The sequence below is a fragment of the Andrena cerasifolii genome, chromosome 1, assembly GCF_050908995.1.
Source record: "Andrena cerasifolii isolate SP2316 chromosome 1, iyAndCera1_principal, whole genome shotgun sequence".
NCBI lineage: Eukaryota > Metazoa > Arthropoda > Insecta > Hymenoptera > Andrenidae > Andrena > Andrena cerasifolii.
In genome coordinates this window covers 13,678,175-13,704,457 of record NC_135118.1, presented here as the reverse complement: position 1 = coordinate 13,704,457, position 26,283 = coordinate 13,678,175, and the positions used below count along the sequence as shown (strand labels likewise).

Below are 26,283 nucleotides of genomic sequence, written 5' to 3'. Positions count from 1 at the left end.
TATTATTCATCATTAACTCGTGATAATTAGTACAGAAATATGTATAGAATCATAGTTCTAAACACAGAACTGCTTAGGAAAGTCGTTTGAAATTGCAGTGCACCTGAAATTCTGTCGGTCTATATTTCAGCCGAACCCCTAGCAGTAGTATACGAAACGGTTAAACCCGGCAACGTGCTGTGTAGGAAGTTTTTAACGGGGCTTCGATCGTTTCCCCAACGAGACTCTCATTAACAGGGGAGCGCACTGTAGTCGCGTATCAGGATCGCACGACATTCACGAATATTAGGGCTCGGGCGTAGGGATCTCTCTGGAAAATAGTCGGATTAGTCTGACGCACGCAGGATTGTAGCACGCACGAGATTGCTGGCCACAATTATGCCCGTGTACATAACGAAACTAGACACCAGGAATCGTTTAATTAACAACGTGTTTAATTAAGTATCAATATCAACAATTAGACGTGACAGTTGCTCGATATCGTTTGTTCACTGGGACGTAATTAAACCAGGAAATGAAGTACTTGATAATCAGAAAACGATATAATAATTGATCATAGACAATTGCTTTTTATTTTTACGAATTTTTCTAAATGATAGTACTAAGAAGGCAAAATAATTTAGTAGTTAAAAACGAATTAGAAGCACTAGTCCACAGCAAAATATGGAATCGATTCATAGTCAAACGCACGCGTAGGTACTCCTCAAAATTTTCGAACAAAATTTAATCAGAAACGAATCCTCGTTTGACAAAACGCTATTCCATAAGCGCAATTTATTTCTGCGAAATAATACAGTTCGACAGCCATCTGGACTTGGAACATTCAATAGCCGTTTCTTACAGGTTTTCGTGCGCTGAAAACGAATCCGCAAGCCGTTTGTCGGCATCACCCTCAGTTTTTGAAAAATTCGATTTTGAATAAAAATACAAATTTTCAGATTTGAACATCTCATGTGCCGAAACAATAATAGTTATTCGGTTGCTTGTTGCGTCAAATTCTTCTATGAACCCCCCCGAATACAAAGATATCAGTTATTAGTGCATTATGAATCATTGAATATGTTTAAACAACGATCAAAGGGAAAAGAACACCCGAAAAGTACCCATTTTTGCAGATATATTTAAATTTATATAAAAAACTAAGGGTCTAGGAGAAAATCTGACTACTCCACGCGATGCAACACACATTTTTGCTTCGGAAAGCATCAACAGATGTGGTAAGTCACATACCGTTTTCAATACAGAAGCGGAATAGTTTGGCAAAATGTGCGGCGCCGACAGTGGTAGTCAACAAAATCGCTTAAGGGAACTAGGCAGTCGAAAAATCGATATTTTTTATTGCATTTTCCGAAAGTACTATCTTTTCTCAATAAAATGCCGCTTGATTTATAGTAAAATTTGCAAAATCGTAGATTTGGCAGCTAAGAACGTCAGGCGACAACCTACAGCGTCGCCTTTACCCAGAAACTATAAATGTTTTTTTCCCGAATATTTTTTTCCCCTTATTTTTCCTGATTGCGAGCGCATTGAGGTTAAAATCGACTTGGAAAAGATTACAGGATGCGTAGAACCTCTGATATGGTCCGTAAAAATTCGAGACTTTGATAAAAAAAAATTAAGAAGTCACCTGATTGTGCGAAGAAAGTTAAATTTTGTTAGACAGTGTAATCCTATAAATCACTGCCTCGCTCGGTCAACGCTTATACGGAAAACCCTTGCGCAAAATGCCACTGGCGGAGCTTGAAGAACAAGCACGAAGAAGCGGCTAAGAATTCCTTCTCCCAAAAATCTTGCCTCCGCCTTCATTTTCACTGGATCGTTTCCAACAAACAAGCGGCCCTAAAAGAATTCAATTTCCTTCGAACGACCTCATGAAAGGCACCGAAACGCGGGGCGAGGGGTATCAAATGACGAGTACGTACTTAGCTGCGTATTCGAGTTTCTGGATCGCGCATCCCGCACCGCCTCGATACCCTCGTCTCTGCTTTGTTACGCGCGCGCACTTATTTTTAATGTCCCCGGGGCTGGATCCGTCGGCTCGGTATGCGCGCGGCTTAACACGACGTTACAACGACGAGCGAAACGTTAAGTCCCCTGTCCGCGCGATTGTCCTAACAATATTCGTGGCGCGGACGCGATACGGCCGGTATTATTTGCGGGATACAATGGAAGCGTCGCGCGAGTAACGATATAAGCGTGAATTACGCCCGTCGGCACCTGCCATCGGCCGATACAGTGGCTTTTCGCACTCTAACGACCCGCTACTTTGACTTCACGCCGGATGAATTACGCTGGGATTAACGCGCGCCGCGCGGGGATCACAATAGGGGGATCCTTTGGGCGGGGGACGGTGGAAAAAATGATGGGACTTTGGTAATGGTCGGATGGCACCCTGATAATTGGCGTGCAATTCTCTATTTTCGTGGAAATTCGTTTAAAGAAGGGCGGAAAGGGAGTGAACGCAACCTTTGAAAGCTGAGCCTGATTTGGCTTTTTGTTATCTGGCAAGAAAGGGGTACAGGTTATTGATAAAAATGTGCTTTCAAATTTAAATAATTCTTATTTATGGGGAAAGTGAATAGTGTGTTAAAACTGTTGTTTGTTCTTGTATTTGGTGTAAGGAATTCTTTTGGATTCGTATTTTTTTACTAGTCCTTAGCACACTATCACTGAAATGTAAAATACTACGTAATTAAGAATCCCCTAAATTACAATTCTCTGGCGTTTTCTTTAAACATGTCCTTATAAAGAATTAAGTCAAATTTTTACAACATTATATTTCTCTTACTTTATTATTAATCCTAATTTAAATAATTATTGAGATTCACTAATCTACAAAATTTAAGTTAATGAGTCTGATTAGACATATATTTTGAAAATATAGAATAGAAATAATATTTTCTATTAACTTTAAATAAACATCTGAATAAACAACTTAATTCCAAATACAAAAAATAAATAAATTAATACACGAGATAAAAACTTCTTTCAACATATATATATTAATTCATCATACCGTATACGTGGTATAACTCCACGAATTCAAATAATAAAAAAAATATGAAACATTCAAACTAATATAAATCTTAGTCTAAGTAAACTAAATCCTGTAAATATTAATGAAATCAAAAATCTTATAAAAATAATTCTTAAATATTCAGCTATAAAAATTAAAGTAAATCTACCTCTAAAATATTCAGTATTAAATCCAGATACTAATTCAGATTTCAAACAAGTTCTGCATGTGAATGAATACAGATTTTTGAATTTTTCTCCCTGCCGCGGAAATTTTTCTAACATCGCTGGGATGAATAAAATGTAATTTCAGCCGACAGAGAAAGTTTCGTGATAACAAGTTCCGTAACGACAAGCCTCGTCCAGTTATACAACATTTATATTCAGCATAGTCAGGAATGCTTGCTGATCAAATAAAATAGTCTCAGCTTTCAAAGGATCTCGTTCATTAACGTTCGTTCGTTTTAGAATTCGCAGTTCTGTGACATTTTTTTAAAATACGAATTTTCTGTCTAATTGAAGGAGCTTTGTATCATGCTGGTAATTCAGAACGATCCTCTGGTTTTTACAGGATGCAACCGTACTGTCAGGAATTCTGTTGGATGGATACGATGGACAGGTCGGATGGGAAGGTGCATTGTTCGTATCAGAGCACCTCCGAGAGATCCTCAGGTTAATCAAAATTTCTTACGAAGATTATTCAAACATTTCTTAATGAAATAACTCCGCAGACAGTGATAATAGGGCTGAGAATCATAGTGGTGTAAATGGGAATTTTGATAATTTTAGTTAATAACAGTTTTTAAGTTTTAAAGGCTTGGTCGGTTTATTTTCACAGTGAATTAACATTTCTCTTTAGCACTTAACTAACAAGAGCAGAGCGTGTCGAAACATATACTGGCGTTAGTCTGGCTAACAATAAGTGTCGTCGCTTTTATCAACGCAACGCATGAACAGTATAAATGAATATAACGAATGTGCCAATGCTGACAAGCGAAATTTTTTTTTTTTTAATTTTTAAGCATATATGTACGTATTTATTATGATAGTATTTTGAGCCTTCAAATGTGTTCTCACAACTGCAATATCCCTTCGTGGTCGCGCCTCATAATCACAAATTGTTTACATGGGATTCACTGCACCCCAGCGTCATCTTTGAGTTACCACTTTCATATTTTTGAAATTATTTTTAACTTTTGAGGTGATAATTGTATATTCACAATACTCGTACAATCACGCGTTGATAGTCTGTTTCTAGAAATGTAAATTGATGAAATATGACGAAATTATTAATTGGAAAAAGCGATTTTCTACGATTCTGGAAAGCAGCGATTTTTTCCGCGATAAATGTCCTTTGGAAGTCGTAAAGGCGCGATACTGGAACTCGAAAATTAATCTCGGGGTGCGACGCACCCCGTGTGACCACGAGAGGGTAAATACGTATGTATGAAACATAGTGAAACGCCATGCGAGTGACTTACACCACCATGAATCTCGGCCATCAGTATGTAAGTACTCGATATTCTTAAACTTCTTTCAAATATGTTTAAATATTCGTCAAGCTCGTCTCCACGTCGGCGATGGTTAACTCGAAATTATTGACGTCGACGAAATAACTAGCAGACAAATTTAATCCGTCACAGGTGATCGAATTGAAAGTTAGGAGACTGCAAGTAGGCTTCCTGAAGGAAACCAGATGCGAGGGTGCTTATATTCAATTCTCTGACGGCAGCGAGGATCTCGAGGATGAAACGGGACGTTATTGCGGTCATGTGAGTGGCAACACAACCAGGTACGGCTCATTCCGATTCACCATTACTTACTATAAATTCGTTTCCACCGATATTGCATGAATAATTGATCGTTCCATTAATATCGTACTTTCCATTGTCAAGCAGTTATTATCGTACTTATCATAATTATACACTGAGATTTACATAATTGCTCTGCTGAACTACTTCGTTTAAAAAGGCTTTATTTCCGACCTCATTACCTATTCCGTGATTCGTATTTTCATTGGATAGTGAATAACAGATTGCAGCCATTCCCATGGAATACGGGATCGCGTAACAGATAAGAGAGTTTGTAATTTATTGATGTAGGTATCGGCAATGAAAAATAATTGACCGACACGGATAGTATTCACAGCATGTTATGAACCGAATGCATCTGCCTATGGTACATATATAATGGATTAAACAGATGCCTGGCCGTTCGAAACGTAGCGCTTCCGAGCCGCTTATAAACGCGTCGTTTAATGTGTGTAAATGTTTCGTGCCGCGTGATAAGCCCGTAATTTTGGCTTACTTTAATTTCAATTGGCCCGTTTCCATTCACTTTTCCCAACATTAATTAATCAAGTCCTGCAGTATACCGACTATTTCGTTATGTATTTTACTAGGAGACTTAATTAGACCAATGTTGGTACGGGGATTTTTTATACAACTGGCTTAGACAGAGCCGGGGCGGTATGAATGTGTTTTAAGGGAACATTGGTCAAAGACAGATACTAGTACTGAAACGACAATAAAAGCATCCATAACTTGCTTTAGTGTACGCTATCATCCTCAAGTCATTGGATACTTATCGAATATGAAGTAAACCTGATAAATCATTACCAGATGGCTAAATGTATTTAATGCATAGTATTCAATGTAATATCTTACCCACCAGGCCCGATTCGAGCCTTTTTATTATTACCTAGATCCTGCGCATCGATACTGAATTTGTATTCGTAGCTAAAAACATTTATAGTGCAACTTATAATATTTCATTTGAAACTTTATTTTAAAAAATGCCAACAATGAAAAGGCAATTTTGCGTCTCTTGTCAACTTCACGCCCTCGGCAGCTGCCTAACAAGTCGGGCCTGCTACCCACCCCATACGTGTAGCATATTTTACTTATTTAAGAGGGTAGGTTACCCTCGATAACCCTATAAAAGGCCTTTCTCCACATGCAAATTGTAAAGTGATAAATAACAGTAGTGAGAACTTTTTTTTTTAGTTTTAATCGTTATTCTATGAGCTTTAACACCAAAAAAGAAAAGTCTAAATATCTATATGTACATAAAAGTTGTGTGTAAAAACGTAAAGGCGTGTACGCGGTGCACCGTTTGATGGTGAACATAAAATCTCGAAAACCGCTCCAACGATTTGGATGAAAATTTAATGAGAGATGCAGAAAACCATTACCTACGATGTGTTAGGAGCAGATTTTCGAGATAAATGCTTAAAAATAAGATAAAAAATATTTTTCATACAAAAATCGATAAAATCGTATTTTTCAACATAAAAATTGTATTATTTTTTTTTCGAAAATCTGCTACCGGCACATCGTAGGGGATGGTTTTCTGCATCTCTCATTAAATTTTCGTCCCAATCGTTGGAGCGGTTTTCGAGATTTTATGTTCACCATCAAACGGTGCACCGCGTACACGCCTTTACGTTTTTACCCACAACTTTTATGTACATAGAGATATTTAGACCTTTCTTTTTTGGTGTTAAAGCTCATAGAATAACGATTAAAACTAAAAAAAACAATCTCCCCACTGTTATTTATCACTTTACAATTTGCGTTTGAAAAAAGGTCTTTTTTAGGGCTATCGAGGGTAACCTACCCCCTTAAGTAATGTTAAATTTAAATTAGTATAATCGTCCCACAGATTGTTCCTGCGCAGAGGGCCGAATCTGACGATCATAATGGACTCGGACGCGAAGTTCGCCGCCGAGAATCCAGTGATGTTCTCCGCCCAATTTTCCATCCTGCCAGCCCAGCTGGCCGCCGAACGGCACCGTGGCTTCTCGGCGTCCCCGTCGTCCGAATGTCCGTTGGAGTGCGCGGTGAGGAACGATCGAAGATCCTGCAAGCTCGTGTCCCCGGGTTACCCGGGCGTATATCCGCGCGGTATCAGATGCAGGATCGCACTGGAATCGAGCGCGGGCCGCTTTAAAATCGGGGGCCAGCCGGAGGACCTTTTCGATCTCATGAACCGCACGTCCCAGGACAGCTGCCAGACGGAGAACTGCGAGCAGCACGTGGAAATCGTGGCGGAAGTGGCGAAGACGAGGGTCGCCAGATCGGACAGACGGTATCTGCCGGAAAATAGCCGCGTAAGGAGAGCGAGGAGCCCCGATCACGAGGAGGAGCTGGAATTTATCATTGGCCAGACGTCGCACAAGTTCAGGAGGGGCAGAAATAATCGGAGAAGACTTAAGAAAGTCAAGAAGGAAGCTGCCGGATCAAAGGGTCCGCGCAATTCCCGTGGAAAAGAGGTGGACGAGGATATCCGGAGAAATAGCGGCCGTCCAAAGGAGATCACCGACCAGTCCTCCGCAGATGTGTTCCAGGGTAGAGGCGGCTCCCGGCCGATGCCCGCCGCCGGCTATCGTGATCAGGGCGCCCGGCCCGAATCTATCCAGAAGCGACTTCGTCACCCGCAGCGCGTCCATAAGAAGTCCATGGGCACGATAAGCCCGAAGAAGAGCTCCGATCACGATCTGCAAGATATATCGGACGTGAAGATCCTGCCTGACGGGACACATGAAATTGCCAGGAAGGGGTTGAATCAGGAGAGGATCACGGTTCCGCAAGTGAGTTACGTGGAATAATTTGTCCGTGGCTGGTCCGTTCGGCGAATTTTTCACATTACTGGCACCTGGGACAATCGATCTTATGTTGAGATTCGTAACAGATTGGTTTAGAATTTAGAATCTAGATTCGGAAGCGGAAGCGCGAAATATTGTGGATTGCGTATTAAGGGGTTATACCTAGTCAGGCGGCCGAAAAGAGGCGAATGTTTGTGATTTTTTTTTTAAAAAGCGGAAGCATATATTCTTACAGAACTTTTTGCACTTAAAAGAGCAACATTTAAAGAACATTTGGTAATTTTTTCGTAGAAAAATATTTACGTTTATAATATAATAACAACCCACGGCCAAGAAGCATTTTTAATAATTTGGTTTTGCGGTGAGCACTGCCATTCGGAAGCAGATTATCTAAAATCAAAATACAAAAAAGATTTCGTTGATGTATTAATGTATCCTCAGATTGGCGGAGGGAATTTTCCGAAATATTAATTTAAAACAAAATGGCGGTATTTAAAGTTGAAATCCTGTTTTTTCGTGCAAAAATTTTCCGCTTCTTAAAAAAAATCACAAATATTTGCCTCTTTTCGGCCGCCTGTATAACCCCTTAATCCATGTACATATTATTTTTCGAAATATGGAAGATATTACGATAGTGGCACACGCAGGATTTAATCTTGAAGGAACCAAGTTGAACGGATAAAAATATTTTTAATGCGAATTCAATAAAATTCATTAGGTGATTATAAAAAATTTATTTAAACAATGGAATCCAGTTTTCTCTTCTCTGGGTGTGCCACTCTATTAGGTATACAATGAAGTGATTTATATAAAGTTTGTTCGATTCGAAGGAAGAGATAGTATAATATTGTGCTTTGAATTTTGCGTGAAATTATTTCACGCATAGTTTTCAATGCTCGCAGTAAAGTGTGTCTTATACCGACGCATCATTTGTCAAATTTCCCCTGTCGACACATTATGGGCACAAGTCAGCAGTTTCTAAATTTAATCGGCTCAATTTGGGTCAATCGTAACCAATTGGCGGGGATTTAGAATAGCAAGTATGGAATATCGTTTGGTTATTGGTGTTAAAGCATCCCGATGTATTATTGGCAAACTTTTTTCGCTCGTGCTGTTTTATGTCATATTTCTCCATCAATTGAACCCATGGCTTCCATCTCGAATTTCTTCGCTCGCATTTCATAGGATTTCCTCCCGCAGCGAACATATCAGGAGCCAATACTGCCCTCTGGAATATTCATACAAATAGATCCCGCTTTCACGATCTCCACTATCAATCTCGTAATTAACAGAGTAGGTGTGTACATCGCACATACAAGTTTTTATCGTGCAGGTAGAAAATGATCTCGCAAGTGAAGCTTGCCTAGAGATTGCCAATAAAGGATATTGCAGTACCTAAGTAAACTCTCGCTAAACAGTTTTCGCGAAGTTTCCCATCAGCCGGCGGTGCAAGTTGATTAAGCGTTCTGTTTCGAGTTCGAGAGACAAGCAGACGCGCGCAATGCGATTTAAGTTGAGAACACAGAGGTAATCGGTTTGCTTTTCTGCTCTAATAAGGTCCCCGAATATCGATACGTGAGGAGGGGCCGGATGCAGGACAAGCTGGGAAGCAACAGCTGCGTCGGCGATTATCTTACGCTCCTAGAAAACGTGGACGGGAAAATTCTCGAGATCTCGAAATTCTGCGGCGAGGGCCACGTGCCGCGGATTCTGTCGCGGGGGAAGAGCATCATTGTAGAATTCTTCGCGGAACAGGACGGGACGATAATGCACGACGGCTTCCAGTTGTCGCTCCAGGAGACCGAGGAGGCGGCTGGAGTCAAATCCGACAGGAACTGCGAGTTCGTGTACAAAAGTTCCGAGCGCACCAGGGAGAACATTAAATCGTTGCAGAGCTGGTACCCGCCGAATACTCTTTGCAGCTACAAATTCGTGGGCAGGTCCTCCGAGAAAATCTCAATTCACATGAAGATAATCAGGAACGAGCTGGACCAGGAATACCTTTCTCAGAAGCGAAATGTTACGGTGAATTACTGTTCTGGAAATGAAATTGCTGTTTACAACGGAATACAGGTAACTGACGGGGAAGCATAATTAATACAATTCTGTGGAAACTAACGAGTTGTTGTTGTAAATTTGAAACGACCGCCAAGTGTAGCTACTTTTCTGAATTCCCTGTGCTCCATCCCGGGTAATTTTCGTCATTTCATGAGAAAATGGATTATCGTATTAATCTTTATTATGTAACTTTGAAGTATTTTATATGTCGCTACTTCTGCAAATTGAAAAAAAGAATATGCTTGTATTCGAAAGTAAGGGGTGAGGAGTAATTCGGGATGCAGATAAAACGGGAATAGTCTCTTGTGAAAATCTAATCGAATATTTAATACCCTCTTGACGCCTTCCATAACAGTGGCGGATTTAACGAGCGCCCGATGAACGGCCCCCCAGGACACCTTATTAAAAAAAAAAAAATTGTGACCCTATCGAAACTATATTTTTTTTTCTGTGCTACTACACTTAGTCCGTTTTTAGTAAACTACCTCTTCATTTCTCCCCCAAAATCGGCCCCTGCGTAGAAGCCCCCCCCCCCCAGGTCCCTATCTTCAAAATAAAAATTGTGATTTTATCCAAACACTATTCTTTTTTTCTGTGCTACTACACTTAGCCCGTTTTTAATAAACTACCTCTTCATTTCTCCCCCAAAATGGACCCCTGCGTAGAAGCCCCCCAGGTCCCTATCTTCAAAACAAAAATTGTGATTTTATCCAACCACTATTCTTTTTTTCTGTGCTACTACACTTAGCCTGTTTTTAATAAACTACCTCTTCATTTCTCCCCCAAAATGGGCCCCTGCGTAGAAGCCCCCCTCCCCCAGGTCCCTATCTTCAAAATAAAAATTGTGATTTTATCCAAACACTATTCTTTTTTTCTGTGCTACTACACTTAGCCCGTTTATAGGAAACTACCTCTTCATTTTCCCGAAAAAGGGCCCCTCAAAACATTTGCCACCTGGTCCTTTTTCCTTAAATCCGCCACTGTTCCATGCACATATTTTTAAAAGAATTGTACCTATTTGGTAAGAAACTATCAATAAGACAGCAATTAATGTTTATTTCGTATTAGATGTTTACCTTAAAAGCCTGTGAATGTTTACCCTCGGTAGGCCTACAATTTTTCCCTTTCCTTTCTCCCACGCTGAGTTATCTAATTCCCCTCCTGTAAATTGTGCCATTCGCCCTGTACTAATTCCAAATACAAACATTAAATTTGCAGGCGAACAACAGTGTCCTGATGTGGTCCTACTGCGACGTGTCACACCAGGACATAAATAACATACAAGTTCCTCTCACGTCCAGTGGAAATGAATTGTTGATACAATATTACAGCGCCAGGGGCTCGTACGACGGCCAGGAGTTCACTTACACTATATCCTACAGGTTCACTAAGAAATCACAGAATTCCACGACCAGGCGGCAGGTCCAGGAGGACTTCAAATTAATCTCGCTCAGGCCGGTGAATTTCTCGGCGCTGAATCTGAACGAAAGTGATAACTGCAACTGCGATTTCGGCGACAGGATCGGCAGCTTCAAGAACTGGTTCATGGTCCTCGTTGTCCTAGGGATCGTCTCCTTCCTGGGAGCCGTTCTCACCATAATCGCGCTCCTCGCCAAATGTATAAAAATGAAGTCAATGGAAAAGAAACTCCTTCAGACCCCGAAACTGTGAATCTACTCAAATTTTGTACAAGCTTCTATTTATGCGAATAAAACTTTTTTTTACACCCGACAAAGAGCAATCATCGAGAGGGCAGATCTGATTATAAATGATTAAGAAAGTCACGTTTGATTAAGATTAAATCATGCATCGTTTGAAGTATTTCTAGTTGCGTTCTGATAACAGAAAAAGATTAAGGAATGATGTGTCGAGGTCCCACCGAGATTTGAACTCGGATCGCTAGACTCCAGGGTCCGGAGTGCCAGCCACTACACCGTGGGACCTTGGTCAAATTTTTTATATCGAGCAGAAAAATCAGGGGGTTGTAAATAAGGCAGTACTATACATAATTTTGTATGCTACACTTCAGACTGGGCGCACGGTGAGGAGAGTGAAATATTACAATCGACGTTAATAAAAACCATCGAATGGATGGAAAGTGAACAATATCAAATTGCAGAAACTGTAAATACACATGACGCTCAACATATCTAGTTAGATGATAAGAAAATCGCGCGGCAAATGGTCCTATCGGCGTGGAGGGAGGAGTGGCGCAAGGGGATGCAGGAGGTATACATACAGTAAAATCTAATATATTGCACTATTTGTTAGGAAATCTAAGGGAATAACGTCGCTTAAGGAAACAGCTTTAAAATGAAATTCCTTTCACGAGTATTTCATAGAAATTGATTATTCGTTACAGAGTCTGATCTAGTTTAAGTGTTATGTTGCAAGAGTCTCGACGTCGCTTACGTACAGCACGATAATCGAAAGGGGTGTTTAGAATAATTATATTCCTTTTATTATAGGCATTCTATTATAAGTAACTGTCACGTAATCAAATCTTGTCAGATGAATGACGGTTTCCTCGTGTATAAATGTGGCGATCATTCAGTGCCCGATTCAAACCTTGAATTTCCAGAGAACATTCTATCGTAACGGAAGAAAAATTGAAAAGAAAGCACGTAGACTAAGCACGTTACAATCTGAGAACTCTACATAGAATCACTAGATTGGTCAGTTTGTTGGAATAAAATGGAAACCAATATAAGAAATTGTATTTCAAATTTGAGCAGTGTGTCCGGGCGTTTGCGCGATATTCAGAAAACAAGCAGTGGTTCGCTAAGTGTGGTTGCAAGCGGGATGAAATACGTGCGAACGGAACACTCGGCGGCGTAATGTCTTACGAGATAAACTATCGCCCCCGTTTATTGCATCTCGTGCCGAAAGTTCCATTGTATAACGTGGAGGAAATGATCGCGGAACGACGTCACGCGAGGGATGATCCGAACAACTACTTCCGAAGGAACAAATAGTCCCGTGCATTGTGTGGAGCAGCGTTTCCCAAGCCACGGTGGGGTAGATAGTCCATGCAATACGTATTCTGGAGGGTGGGTTTCCTAACTTGGCGATTTCAAATCGTCCCTCCCACTCGAATTGATTTGCAAGTGATCCTCTCCGATACACGCAATCTAATTCGTTCTTAGTTTCACCTCCGCAGCGATTAAATAGAACAACATCGCCTTCTATTTATATCTAATCCAGTGGCTCACCCAGAGAGGGCGAAGAGGGTCTGCACCCCGTGAAGAAGGGGCTTTGTAAAAAAAGAAGAAAACTGGATTTTATTCTTTAAATAAATTGTTATAATCACCTAATGAATTTTATCGGAGTTACATGGAAAATATTTAAAACCGTTCAACTCGGCTCCTTTCAAGATTAAATCCTGAGTGCGCCACTGATCTGATCCATTACCATACAGTAAAAGACATGTGTTTCTCAACAATGCTAGTACAATGAAGGACGCTTCAGATCTGTTGATAGAAACTTAACTGGAGAATACGATTCCTAAAATTTTGTTCCTTTGAATAATAAAGCTAGATTACAGAATAAATTCTTGAGATTATAGAAGTTTTATAGGGAAAAGTGGTTTTGGAGCCTCGCGATATAAATTAGTTTGGGAAACGGTTTGATCGGCGCGAAAATAAGCGGAGGATGAAGCATCCACGTTGACAACGGCAACTTGTTACGTGAATGGTGATTTACCAATACATAATACATTGTACTGACGCGTTCTGTCAAGGTATGAATCGGCACTTCTTTGTGTACCTACTCTACGCGTATTTCATGAAGCAACTAGGCAAGAAAATCAATAAAGAAGTGTATAAAACAATCAGTGGCGGATTTAACGGGCGGCCAATCCGCAGTTGCCGCCTGGGCCCCTGCCCAGAAGGCCCACCAGGGGCCCTGTTCAAAAGGCCCCTCAGGGCCCCATTTTCCTACAGAATTATGATTTTATCCAAACTCTATTTTTTTTTTATATCCCATAATTTTCATACCATGCGCGCTTAAATATATTTGTAATTCTGTTCTGTATACAGGGTGTCTCAAAACGTTCGGCATCTGGGCCTTTCCCCTTAAATCTGCCACTGAAAACAATTCAGCTGCAGTGCCAAACAATACTTTGTCGAAGAATGTTCCTAACTTATTTTAAACGCGATGTGTCGGGCGAGTGTTAACGAACGAGCCCTCGACATGTTAATTTCATTGCCCTCGCATGTATTTACTCGCCTATTTCCATCGAAAACCGAATTGCTCTCCATTTATAACCGTGGAACGTATTTTTATAAAGCAAGACGCAACGTGTAAATGTGATAATATGTAATGGAATTATACCGCCAGTAAGCGACCGTTTAATGTCCGAAAGATGTGTAACCGTGTTAAGCGAGCTACGAAGAACGCCATAATAAAAGCAGAAGTATTGCTAATTGTATTAAGTAATTATCTACTTTAATTGTCCTTCGCGCAACGCGAATTAGAAGCTGAAAAGCCAAGGAGAAGACTTGCAGCTGTTGAGTTATGAATCCGTAAGAGTTTATACCTTTGAAGCAAACTTTCTCCTTCAAGCACTGTACCATATCATTAAAGCCAATGGAATCATTTAGGATGGTCGCATTAAAAGGTACGCGCTATTTATTATTCTATCAATTCGTAAGCGCGTTACTGCATTTGAATTTTTTATGCCCTTAAATATTTCCCGCGCTTTGCGGACAGTGGCGCTGCTGTCGTCACGTGGCATTAATATTTAGATGAGGAGAAAGGCGAATGGAAGATCTCAATGGCCGGTATTCATAGTCGCTACTTATTCTTAAGCAAATGCTTAAAGGCTCCCACAGACTAACGCGAATATTCGCGGCGACAGCGCATCCGCCGCGGATCAGATAAGGCTGCCCATAAGCAGCCACGTATAAAAAAACTGCTGAACCGCGGCGGATCCGCTGCCGCCGCGAATATTCGCGTTGGTCTGTGGGCGCCTTAAGCATGCGGCATCCTCTACTAACCTAGTAGCTAGTAAAGGATGCCGAATGCTTAAGCATTTGCTTAAGAATAAGATACCGGCCTATGTCTCCTTTCTAGTGAATTGATTTAGATAATGGAGTATTCGCAGATGAAAAGATTTGAACTACGGTGTAATAGACAGGTGTTCCGACTCAGCACCTTTACTCCAGCGATTTTGTGTGCCGGTTTCTGTGTGGTTCCTCTGGCCGTTGCTAGAGGCGTCGCGATAAGAAATTTTGGTCGTATTTTGCGCACAAAATTAGCCTTTTCTTCTTGAGCGCCAATCTAGCAGCCGCCAGAACAACTAGGACAAAAAGTCACACGTTCTGAACAGGAGTCAGAACTGTCTATTATATCGTGATTTGGACGTAACAGGAAATTGATTTTAATTAACAATCAGTGAGAATAGTAGATCCATTCGTAGCCCCCTATCGATAGATTGTGAAAGATCTCGCACCAGTCGTTTTCCTTTCTGCGGACAACCTGTGCGAACGGTTTACCAACGGTCGATGCAAATTTAGTACCGCATACCGTATAGCGATTTGCAAAATCACTAAGGGAGCTGTGCAGTTTTGTGTTCTTTAAATTTTAATAAAAATGGCAAGAATAGCTGCTATAAAGGAGTCTCTGGACAAAGCTTTGCGCGACGAAAGCAAGTTTTGGACGAAATATTTCGGCAAATTCGAGAAACAAACAGGAGTTGACCGACTTTACATATTTTTAGGTATGGGCATTAGGTTATTCGCAGCTTCTCGTGTCAGTTTTTGCCGTTAACTAATCGGAATTGAGTCATTCTCGCTTTACGTAACTCGGTTTTGCCGCGTGACTCCGATCGCGCAAAATGCTCCGATTTACCAAAAGCTTTTTACACAAATTCTTTCCCCACCGTGGCATTACCGTGAAAAAGGACCTTTGTAACGAGGTCTTTTTATGATGGTAATCTCCATGCGTTTGCCAGTAATCGAGTATTTTTAACGGCAATAATACTGAGAGAAGCGTATTAACATTTCGAGTATCGCAGATCCGTATGCACCGAAGATATTTTATTTTATAACATGTCTATATTATGCGTATGTTTACATTAGTTTATCTTTTAGGCGTGGTTGGCTTTGTGGCTCTTTATCTGGTATTTGGAATTGGGCAGCAATTAGTGTGTAATGTGTTTGGATCTGTGTATCCAGCTTATTGTTCCATGAAAGCATTAGAGAGCCCAAAGAAAGACGATGACACAAAGTGGCTGACGTACTGGGTCGTTTTTGCAGTCTTCACAATAATTGAATACTTTTCAGATTCTATCCTTTGCTGGTTCCCAGTTTATTGGCTCTTCAAGGTGCAGTAGCGTTTAGTGATTTTTCAGATCTGAATCATTTGGATCCATATCAAAACTACACAGCACAATATTGCGCATGCAATTTAGCACACATCAGAATAGTGCACAGAAGATAGTGCACATACAATTTAGAACACAGGCGATTTATAGTGCATGTACTATTTAGGACACATGCGATTTATGATACATGCAATTTAACGCACATTTTTTTAATGCACATCAGGATAGCGCACAGCAAGATTTCACACACAAACATCTTCTCGTCGCCATCGACTGTTTCACAGCCAACGGTATTAGTATTGGTTGGGGCTAGATTAGGCCGGGGGGCATGTAAAGCATGGTAACAAATATCTCGTATACCAAAGACGACCACCAAAAAGTGTAAAGGGAAATGTTCAGAATGATGACCTTGACAACAATAGCGATATTGACCCCATCGCGCGATACTTGTAACCGCAGTCTCATTTTGAACATCCCCAAAGTCATATCGGTTCGCGACCATGCTTTAAGGCCGTCACCCATTACGCCGAAGCGAAGCGCGGCGACGAAAGCGAAATGTTCGTCGCCGCTCTTCTGTCATATGGGTGATGCGTGGTTGGACGACGACCCTTACGCGCCCGCGGGCGGGCGCACGCCCCCCGCCCTAATCTAGCCCCAACCAATACTAATACCATCGGCTGTGAAACAGTCGACGACGACGAGAAGATGGATGTGTGTGAGATCTTGCTGTGCGCTATCCTGATGTGCACTAAAAAAGCGTGCGTTAAATTGCATGTGTTCTAAATTGTACGTGCACTATCTTCTGTGCACTATTCTGATGTGTGCTAAATTGCATGTGTAATATTGTACTGTGTAGTTTTTATATGGAGCCAATAATTTCGTGCATCGTTAACGCACTTTACTCTTTGCTGCAGTGCCTCTTTTACATATGGCTGATGGCACCCATAGAGAATAACGGGTCTTTGATCGTGTACCGTCGTCTCATCAGACCAAACTTTTTAAGATATCATCACAAAGTCGATGACTTTATAGCGTCCGCTCAAGATGCTGGTACATTTGGTTGTTTCTTATAAAATACGTTTAGTTGTATGAATTCGATTCTAACTAGCAATGGTTTTTATTTCAGCAGTTAAAGCTGCGGCGAACGCCCTGTCGACGGAGAAACAGGATTGAGTCGCACAATTTTGAATCCCTCGGAGGCAGAGATTTTGTAAACTGTCCTTCAAAATTATAACTGTTTCCTTCTCACCCATTCCTAATAAACAAAGGAAATATATTTAACACACTTTGATTCTTTATACACGATGGTTATAAAATTACAAATGTTATGACTATACGCGACTAGTGCTCAAATGTTGCTATGTATGTGTATAAAATTGGTGCACACATAGCGTTACAAGTTACATCTATTACAAGTTTTTCTGACTGGAATGTTTCTTTGTGCAAATGACGTATTTTAAATAAACCTATTTATACACAGATTTTAAGTGCCTGTAATCACAGCCTATGTAAAAGTTTTCTATTATCGCTAAATGTGTAAGTGAAAACTATGTATTAGGATGTTTAATAATACCGAATCGTAATTACAGCGCACGTGTGATAGACTTGTAGTAATGGAAATAAATCCGTAACGATTGCAAAGTTACTAAATGCGAGATCATGCTTGCTGAATTTACTTAGTCGCATGCAGATCCACATCCAAACATACAACTACGGAATTTGGCTCGATAATTCACTCGTTAAACACTATCCGAAATGAATAAAATTAATTAATGCAATAACACCAAGCATGAACAAAATGGATGCGAATCTGTATGTGTGTTCGTGCGTAAAGTACGAACGCATAGGAAATAATTATTATTGGGCACAGCATTTTAAGCACGCCGAATTGTATAATACTGTTGCACAAATACAAAATTAAGTTTTCGTACTGTGAATTTCAGTTACGTTGATTGCATCGAACCTCTATGTTGAATATATTTTCTTTCGTGTTACTTAAATCCATTTATATACGTATTGCGTGCCATTCCCGTCGTACCATTTTTAGCTCTCTTAGTTGTTTTACTCGTAACTCGATATATTTCACGTAAAGGGATGAGGTGATGATATTTACATATTATGCAAAGTGTATATTTTATACATAATTTGTACATTAATGGTACACGGTTGTACAACTACTATCGCTAGCATCAAGGCGAATGCAGAAATTCTACATATTTATTGAATACTACGTAAGGCACTTCCTGAAGTGTATAAAATCATTTTATCATCTATGTAAGGGTGTTAAAAATCAATTGATAATGTGAAATGTCTTCATTAGTGATTTACTTTACGAAACATTATGTGGTGTATTTGCAGGGGCGTAATTAGCCCCAAATATACAAGGTGTTGATGAGCATAATCTCATCAAATATACAATTACATTGTTTAAATAAAGATACTTTTGCTACGTGTTCTTCAATCGAATATTCGTTTTCTGTTATGGCACTTAGATGATATTATTGCTGATAATCCGTCTCCTCCAGCGTATTACTGTAAAGAATATGATGAATCGATTAGAAGAACCATATATGTCTGATAAATAGATAATATGTGCAACAACACACACATTTCTTTAAAGTGCAACAGTTCTGCTGTCAATGCCAGCTTCCTGATGTTTCGAATGGTAGATGCAGCGGCGATCTGCACCTCTGGATCATCTGATCCCACCAAGTGCAACACATGCTGCAACAATATTTACATGTAAAATCTTATCCAATTATTTTTTACGGATCGAATTTGGCGTGAATCTGATACAAATTTATTTAGCTCTTCTGCTTCTATTGAATCTATTTGATAGGAAATGATGCACGCACACAAGATTCTTTAGGAGTAGTTAAAATCAGACGAACTTAGGTAAATTATCATAAGATATAAAATGTTATCAATGTCACGACAAACAAAGTTTTTATTTACAATATTATAATACAGAAGAAAAATTACTGAATTACTCTACCGTACCTTTATTACACCGGAAGAATGCATGGTGACGCAGTTTGAAGGCTCTTTACTTAAATGATACGCCGCTATACAAACTCCCCTGAGGATGTTTTTATTTTTACTGGTCATATAATTGACGAGCGGCGCTACTGCGTTTAATTTGCCAAATTTGTAATTATTCTCGCCCCATTCGCTACAGTGCGCTATAGCCAAGGTCAGGTTTGCACGCAGGCCTTCATCGTCCTGGAGAGACACAATAAAGAAGAACAAATCACTGGATAAATAATTTATCTTCTTACAGAATTATTTCAAAAGGAATCGAAAAATTTAGGAGTATATAGTGCACTCGAAACTGACAAGGGGTCGTCAATTACGTAAAAGTAATTGTGGCGATTTCTTACCCCATCCCTCCCCTCAGTATAAAAATTCGTAAGATTTGATATTCCACATCCCCCACACCCTCAAAAAGCCTTATGTAATTTAAGAAGTTACACCACTTTGAATTCGAAAAATAGCAGCTATCTTTAAGATTTTTTTTAGAAAATGATAAAGAAAATTAAAAATCTATAACTAAGCATTTATTATACAACTATTGAAGTACGCAAAAAAATTTGTTTGTTTCCTTCGAACAAAATGGCTTCACTGTGACCGGTCCACGTAAGCTTCTTTTTTCGAGCGCGCCAAATCGGTGGGCAGCCTAACGTCTACAATTTTCTTCCGATTCGCTTGAAACTTTGAGAGGATCTTTTCAATTTAACAATCTAAAGAAATATGTAGCGGTTTTGCGATATATTAAAAACTGACCTGACACTTTTATACTCAATTTTTAGGTAAAAAATGACATATTTTTTCCAAATGTTCCCCATTTTCACAAAAAACCATACTTTGGAACCCCCCTTCATATTTCTTTAGATTGTTAAATTGATAAGATCCTCTCAAAGTTTCAAGCGAATCGGATGAAATTTTTTTTAATTCAAAGTGGTGTAACCCCTTAAGAACGACCCCTAAATATCCACTACTCAGCTAACGTTGGATACAATTATCTACCCTAAGAAACAACTTGCTTTTACTAGTCCAGTGCTGCACTAATCAAATAATTTAAATTGTCACTAATTACGTAAAATCTCTCATTACCTTCCATAATTCCGTTTCTACAATTGCATTCATGAAACAATTATCCGCTAGCTGTATTACAAATACATAATAGCAGATGACTACTTACACACGCGCAACAGTTAAGGAATAAAAGAAAATCATTTGCATTAGTAAAGCAAGAGCTGGAAAATTATTCTAATTTATTTTTACAAGCGCTAGGACATTTCCAAGTTCCTTTTTCTTAAACCTCCATACCCTGGTAACATTTATTGTTGGCATTTTGATGGCCAACTAATTCCCAACTTGGGGATACTGCGGGCCAACCAGAAATGCTACTAAGGTACTGATACATTTTTTCACGCGGGTGGCGGAGTATGCCCGATCGATTCGAAAGGTTTCGCAATTTCTGACTTCGAGTAAACGTATCGAATGAAAAGAAGAATATTACCGTTTCCACGAGTTTCGCCAATTCCTCCACCACACCGTGATCACTGAGAATGCCCAGGTTCTCCGGGTCCGTGGCGATCTCGGCAATAGTGGCGCACACTGCGCTCAGCACTTCGGTATCTGGACTTTGGAGAAGGGTGACAGTGAGCTCCAATCCGCCCACGAATGCCCTGACCATTTCAGGGGAATCCTTGGCGTGCTTGATGCAAGGGACCAGCGCGAGGCAAGCGTTTCTTTTGATTATATCGCTCGGATGCTTCAGCAACGACCAGACCAATCGAACGCCATCGAAGACGTGCTCGGGATCGTTAATGATGTCCATGCACTGCTCGTTTTGCGCGCACTCTTTTATTACCAATGGTATGTTCTCCAACAGTGGCTCGTGCGTGGAACTCATCAATCTGATCTGTACGTTATTTGTAACATTAAACACGCAAGACTCTGAACGGCGAAACGTGGCCTTACTACTGGAAGAGTTTAGAATGTCAATTGTATTCTGTAGGGATCTTATATACGAATGGCGGAGCCAAAGAGGAGAAGAAATTGTGTTTTAGTGTTATTCGGAACCCTCTTTTTGTAACGGTCTACGTAATTACCAGCTTAGGCAGGCCATCGTTGATTCTGAGAACGTCCCTGTTAACAGGGTCTTTGCAACATTCTGCCAGCGCTCCTACAACGTTCACCAGTACATCCTCGTCCTCGTGTTCCTCTAAAAGGGGCACCAGAGCCGCGACCAAGCCGTTCTGGTTGAATCTTGCTACATTCTCAGGACTTATAGCGCATTTCCAGATTCCGCCAGTGACTCCTGCCAGCAGGCGCTTATTACTGCGAACTTCTTCGCTCTTCACCAGTTTGCACAACATATCCAAACCGTTTGTCTCCCGAACTATATCCCTCGCGACTTTGTTCGGGCCGCAGTTGAATATTGCCATGGCGCAGTTTTCTTTTAATTTAATGTCCTCGTTCTGCAGGTGCCGCACCACGTCGTACATGATGTCCGTTTCCTCGAACGCCTCTTGGAATATTTTCTGCAACAATGGCAAAGTTCGTTCAGCTACTGTACCACGGTACATGTACATTCTATTAATCGGTATATTATCGCTAAAATTTCATTTCGTTCCCTTTATATTCTGTTGTTATAGTTTATTTCATTGTAATACCTTTATTTTAATTATCTAATCGCGAGAAAAATTATAGAGTGATTCTACGCGATAAAATAAGACGAAAATCAAGAGTAACGGAATTTTAATGGAGCTTCGTTTTCTACTTATAAATGTTAAGAAAGCCGAGTAACACCAGCCTGGTGCCCGGCAACCCATCGATCACCGACGTACGTAGGGCATCCTTCACTGTTTTGTGTGCTATTCGTGCACCGTACTTGCATCATTTATATTTTATTCCTACACTACTTGTATGTACTCTACATTAAAGGCCACTGGGCAAGGGTGGATTAAGAGATATGGCTCCCCTAGGCTAACAAGTTTGTCGGCCCATCCGCGAAATATCATTAAATATTTTAATTTAAAAGAGTCAAGACAATTTCAAAAGTAATTCAATATAGCAGCTTACACATAGGTTATTGATATATGAAAAAGAAGTGAATTGTTTTTAAAGTTGTCTCAAGCCTCTGTCTAAACCATTCTCAATTTCTTTTGCTCAAACTTTGTGGTTCCCCTTAATTTTCCGCTCTCCAAAATTTGACTCTCCCGAAAATTTGTGGTCCTTCAAAATTTGTCACTTCCCAAAATTTTATACTTCCCGAAGTTTCTCGCTTCTCAAAATTTGTCGCTTTCCAAAATTTGCCGCTTCCTAAAATTTGATGCTCCCCAAAGTTTACCGCTCCCCAAAATTTGTCGTCCCTCAAAATTTATCACTTCTCAAAATTTGGCACTTCCCGAAATTTCTCGCTTCCCAAAATTTGGTGCTTCCCGAAATTTGTCGCTTTCCAAAATTTGCCGCTTCCTAAAATTTGATACTCCCCAAAGTTTACCGCTCCTCAAAATTTGTCGCTTCCCAAAAGTTGTCCATCCCCAAAATTTGTGGCTCCCCAAAATTTGATGCTCCCCATGATTGTCACTCCCCAGCCTACTTAGCCTATACACAAATCCGTCTTTGCCACTGGGAGCTCATTGAACGCACACCAGTCTTAACACCGATGGAAAATCTTTTCATTGTAAAGGTTCAAACTTATATTGCATTTCAGCAAAGTTTACTTACCATGCTCGCGCATTGTTGAACCGTACCCATCATAGGTATTATCAAGGAAGTGTGCACAGATTGTAGGAAACGTTGCATGAATTTCACTACCCCGTATTTACGAAGCTCTGCCTTCGCTTTTGGGCTACTACTAAGAGAGTCTAGAACTTTAGCACATCCAATCGCGACATCTACTAGTTCCTTGTTAGTTGCGCTTAAATCATCGTATCGTCGCTGAAGGATAGTGTCTGATACATCCATGATGTCTAACTAGTGGTCAGAGAAAAGTTTTCTATTAAAAATTTCACCCTATATGCAGGCATTTACCTTCTATGATAGATAATGTATATTCTAGTACAACTAAAAGGTAAGGGGTAAAACGGAGAATGTCATAAAACAGCTTTATCGAGAAAATTAAGTTTTTGTATCCACTTTAGTCCACCAGTAAAGAAGCAAGGTTCGATGAATTTAATTTTTTTATATAATTTTCTTCTTAAATAATTTCTTGTTTTATTTTTTGTTATTATATCTTGTTTTATCTTTATTATTTTATTTATTTATATTTTTATTTATTTTTATTTTTATTTTATTTTTATTAATTTCTGTATTTTGTTCCAGCACATAGTGGACATTTCCTGTTTTAAACCAGTATACCAAATCTTTAACGTTATCTTACGGATGGATTTGAACTTTATAACCCTTTGTGATTTGACAGTTCTGAAGTCCCAGTTGCCACCGATAAAATATGCTATAAATCGCAAAATCACGAAAAATGGACATTCCCAGTTTCCCCCCTTTACCCTTCAACTGTGGTAACTCTTTTGTAAAATATGAATTCGCATAATTCTCGGTCGATTTAACGGAGGTTTTACGGGGTCTTCTACTAGTAACTATTTAAAAATAACAGCTACATCTACTTAATTATAGAGTGTTAAAGAAACTCACGATAAGTGGTATACCGCCTCGAATACGTATTTGTTTCCTCGCCTTCCTAACTTGCGCGACGATGGCCATAGTTTCTGCGGCTAGGACCTTCAAGTTAGCAAATAAAATATTAAGCTAAAGTTGCTACCAACAGCAAAGTAACTGAAGTAAATTTACGTATCTCTAATTTTCCAAAACTTCATAAAGACTTTCGAGGGTGTGTAACATATTTTGTGCAATGCAAATGTAAAGGTGTGATGAGCAAATGAAGAACTAACTTGAATATCTCTCGCCGGCTGCTTTAATATTTGAATCAACGGTGTTATAATACCAAGATCGATCAGGTACCGTTTCATGTCCATGGAACTGACAATGTCAAGTAAAACTGACAGCGAACCGTTTTGGCATTTTAGATCTTTCGTCTCGAGTAGATTGACCAAAATTTCTAAGCCTCCCATCTCTTGGACAGCTTTTTGTACGATCTAGTTCCGCGATAAAATCCAACGTTAGACTTTGCTTCTTTTTTTATAAAAACACGATGACCGTACTTCAAGCAATTCTGTTCCTGAAAATTCGATCGAATTACCGTGCTGGTGAGATCGTAATCCTTTAAAAGGCACAAGGCCAGTGTGGTCGCGGTTTGATTTCCCGCTTTCATGTATCTAATCAGTTTCTGTATATGCCAGAAGTCTGACGGCACTTCCGGTGGTTCGCTCAGTGGCTCCTCGTCGCTTTCGGATTCGGGTTCGTCATCGGAGCTTTGGTCTTCTGGCTTTTCGGTGATATGACAAACCCGGGGCCCAAATGGCTCCCCTGTGACCGACGATATCAATGGCTTTGGTGACTCGTCCGATTCTATTTCCTCTGGAATATCTGGCTCGATCCTTTTCCCCATGAAAATTAGGAAAGTATTCCCCATTATGGTGTCTCTCGCGGAGTTAAGTTGTATTAGTCTATCCCCATAAAAAACTTTAAAAAAGTACAAAAATTACGCCAAGTACATGAAATCAAATAAATCAGAAAAAATAGAAGATAATAATAATTACAAAATAAAAAAAAATATGTGAAATCAAAATGAGCTGCAAGTACATAAAGGTGCTTTCCAACTGCGCTTAAGATGACACAACTACATATACACAGCTAAAATGCTGTGTTCATACATTCCATTACTCGTATCGCGGACATTTTAATGAATGCATCTAAAAGAATCAAAATTAATGATATACAAAAATTGCGCCAATTATAATAATGGCTATTTCTACAAAGAAAAATAAGGTATTAAATAATATTAAGCAGATATATTTTTATACAAATAAATATTTTAATACGAATAAATATATTATTAAAAATACATGGCGCTGCGAAACCGAAGAAATACTAATTGTCTTAGTATTAATAATTTACAATAACTCCCTTAGAATCTAAAATACATAATGTACATATACATAATAGAAACGCAGTCAGATATATTCTATATATATTTAACTCTAATATCATACGCAGCATATGCACACGCACACATACACACTTTCACGAACGCACGCACAAGAAAGAGAGAGAAAGATTAATGCAATTAAAACATATTTATTCAGTTTAGCAACACCAATTCGGAGCGCAGCGCCAAGTATTTGGAATAATACATTTATTCGTATTAAAATATTTATTTAATATCTTTAGCGAGGGGAACGGTAGGCTTGGAGGAGAAAAGGCAGAAATCAGATACAGGCACGTCGGCCCGACGTCGGGTTAGCTTCGGAAGCATTCGGTATACATACAATCTTACACCCTCCTCAGCTTACGCTCTATCTACATATGTCTATGGTAGCGACAGTCGCCATATACAGGGTGTCGAACATGTACTTGGCGTCGAGACACTGCCGCGTCTCTAGATATAGCCTAATATATTTTATAAAAAAATATAGTCTGGTGTGATGAGCTCTTAAAGATTTCTATGTGCTACCTTAAAAATGAAGATCTAGATTGTATATCTCGAAATTCAGTATACCACGATATGCACAGAGAGATTATGTTCTGAATAGTAAGGGTTAGTACTTAATAGGGCAAAACTTACGTCGAAATTGGCTCGATGGATATCTTTTTGCCTTCTTTCTTCCGTTTCGGTGGCATGATCCCTTAGTTGCAACTATTAAACTGATCAGACCTAAAAATCTTCTATTCCTTCATACAGAAAAAAATGATATGATATCTTTGTCGGTGATTTTCTATTGAGAAACTCAGTTGAAGCAGATTCTGTGCTAAGTGCAAGGATATCGACCAAACAATCGTTCGGATTGTAGAGGTCGGAAATTTTCGTCCTGCAAGCAATGCCGTAAACACTTTATTCCATTTTTTTTTTCAATTTGGTACTGCTTATGTTCATAAACTTTCGAATTTATGCAGCGAGCCGGCAGAAGCGGAGATTTTTGAATTCGGACGTTTAGAATTCCGAGGCACAAGAAAATGTGTGCAGAGATGTGAAAGTACCTAGGACATACGAAATCTGTAATTCAGCTCTGGCTCGGTGGCAATCGTTTCGATTGACGTTTACAAATGACAGGGCAGCGATGTAAAAATTGATTGTCTTCTATTCTAAACTCTAGGTTAAAAAGTTTGCAAAATTTCTGTCTCCAGTGGTCAC

The 26,283-nt window shown here is 39.7% G+C and overlaps 3 protein-coding genes across 9 annotated transcripts in view; 2 read left to right on the top strand and 1 right to left on the bottom strand.

The window, feature by feature from the left end:
* The window catches only part of LOC143377109 (uncharacterized), a 71,330-nt gene extending 57,222 nt beyond the window's left edge, over positions 1 to 14,108 (top strand). For both annotated transcript variants that reach the window (XM_076828094.1, XM_076828181.1), the window contains exons 3-7: positions 3,587 to 3,687; positions 4,659 to 4,807; positions 6,679 to 7,606; positions 9,179 to 9,694; positions 10,898 to 14,108. In XM_076828094.1, the coding sequence (XP_076684209.1) occupies positions 3,587 to 3,687; positions 4,659 to 4,807; positions 6,679 to 7,606; positions 9,179 to 9,694; positions 10,898 to 11,350 (2,147 nt within the window). In that variant the 3' untranslated portion in view covers positions 11,351 to 14,108. The remainder of the gene's footprint in view (positions 1 to 3,586; positions 3,688 to 4,658; positions 4,808 to 6,678; positions 7,607 to 9,178; positions 9,695 to 10,897) is intronic.
* A 1,040-nt stretch (positions 14,109 to 15,148) lies between these two features.
* Positions 15,149 to 18,465, top strand: LOC143367430 (receptor expression-enhancing protein 5). 2 transcript variants are annotated; one of them, XM_076809362.1, is made up of 4 exons: positions 15,149 to 15,398; positions 15,772 to 16,004; positions 16,919 to 17,054; positions 17,134 to 18,465. In XM_076809362.1, the coding sequence occupies exons 1-4, from the start codon at positions 15,272 to 15,274 to the stop codon at positions 17,175 to 17,177; spliced, it is 540 nt and encodes a 179-aa protein (XP_076665477.1). In that variant the 5' UTR covers positions 15,149 to 15,271; the 3' UTR covers positions 17,178 to 18,465. The 2 variants fall into 2 exon arrangements, with proteins under 2 accessions (XP_076665477.1, XP_076665388.1); XM_076809273.1 differs by having other exon boundaries at positions 15,152 to 15,398; positions 17,131 to 18,465.
* Gudu (Armadillo repeat-containing protein gudu) lies at positions 17,185 to 26,267 on the bottom strand. 5 transcript variants are annotated; one of them, XM_076808833.1, is made up of 11 exons: positions 26,130 to 26,267; positions 25,717 to 25,960; positions 24,232 to 24,529; positions 23,924 to 24,127; positions 23,667 to 23,753; positions 22,743 to 22,991; positions 21,122 to 21,553; positions 20,527 to 20,931; positions 19,005 to 19,226; positions 18,613 to 18,728; positions 17,185 to 18,536 (listed from the first exon to the last, which is right to left on the bottom strand). In XM_076808833.1, exons 2-11 carry the CDS (start codon positions 25,770 to 25,772, stop codon positions 18,503 to 18,505), a joined length of 2,103 nt encoding a protein of 700 aa, XP_076664948.1. In that variant the 5' UTR covers positions 25,773 to 25,960; positions 26,130 to 26,267; the 3' UTR covers positions 17,185 to 18,502. The 5 variants fall into 5 exon arrangements, with proteins under 5 accessions (XP_076664948.1, XP_076665010.1, XP_076665084.1 ...); XM_076808895.1 differs by lacking the exons at positions 23,667 to 23,753; positions 26,130 to 26,267 and having other exon boundaries at positions 25,717 to 26,083; XM_076808969.1 differs by lacking the exons at positions 23,924 to 24,127; positions 26,130 to 26,267 and having other exon boundaries at positions 25,717 to 26,083.
* Positions 26,268 to 26,283: the final 16 nt, after the last annotated feature.

Excerpts from the sequence above, each read along its gene's own strand:
- LOC143367430 (XM_076809273.1), top strand. The coding sequence starts at position 15,272 with ATGGCAAGAATAGCTGCTATAAAGGAGTCTCTGGACAAAGCTTTGCGC. Across the intron at positions 15,399-15,771 it reads CCGACTTTACATATTTTTAG|GCGTGGTTGGCTTTGTGGCT; the intron begins GTATGGGCATTA and ends TTTATCTTTTAG. Across the intron at positions 17,055-17,130 it reads AGCGTCCGCTCAAGATGCTG|CAGTTAAAGCTGCGGCGAAC; the intron begins GTACATTTGGTT and ends TTTTTATTTCAG.
- Gudu (XM_076808833.1), bottom strand. The coding sequence starts at position 25,772 with ATGCCACCGAAACGGAAGAAAGAAGGCAAAAAGATATCCATCGAGCCA. Across the intron at positions 24,530-25,716 it reads TCCATCGAGCCAATTTCGAC|GATCGAGCCAGATATTCCAG; the intron begins GTAAGTTTTGCC and ends CATGGGGAAAAG. Across the intron at positions 18,537-18,612 it reads CTGTTGCACTTTAAAGAAAT|TAATACGCTGGAGGAGACGG; the intron begins GTGTGTGTTGTT and ends TATTCTTTACAG.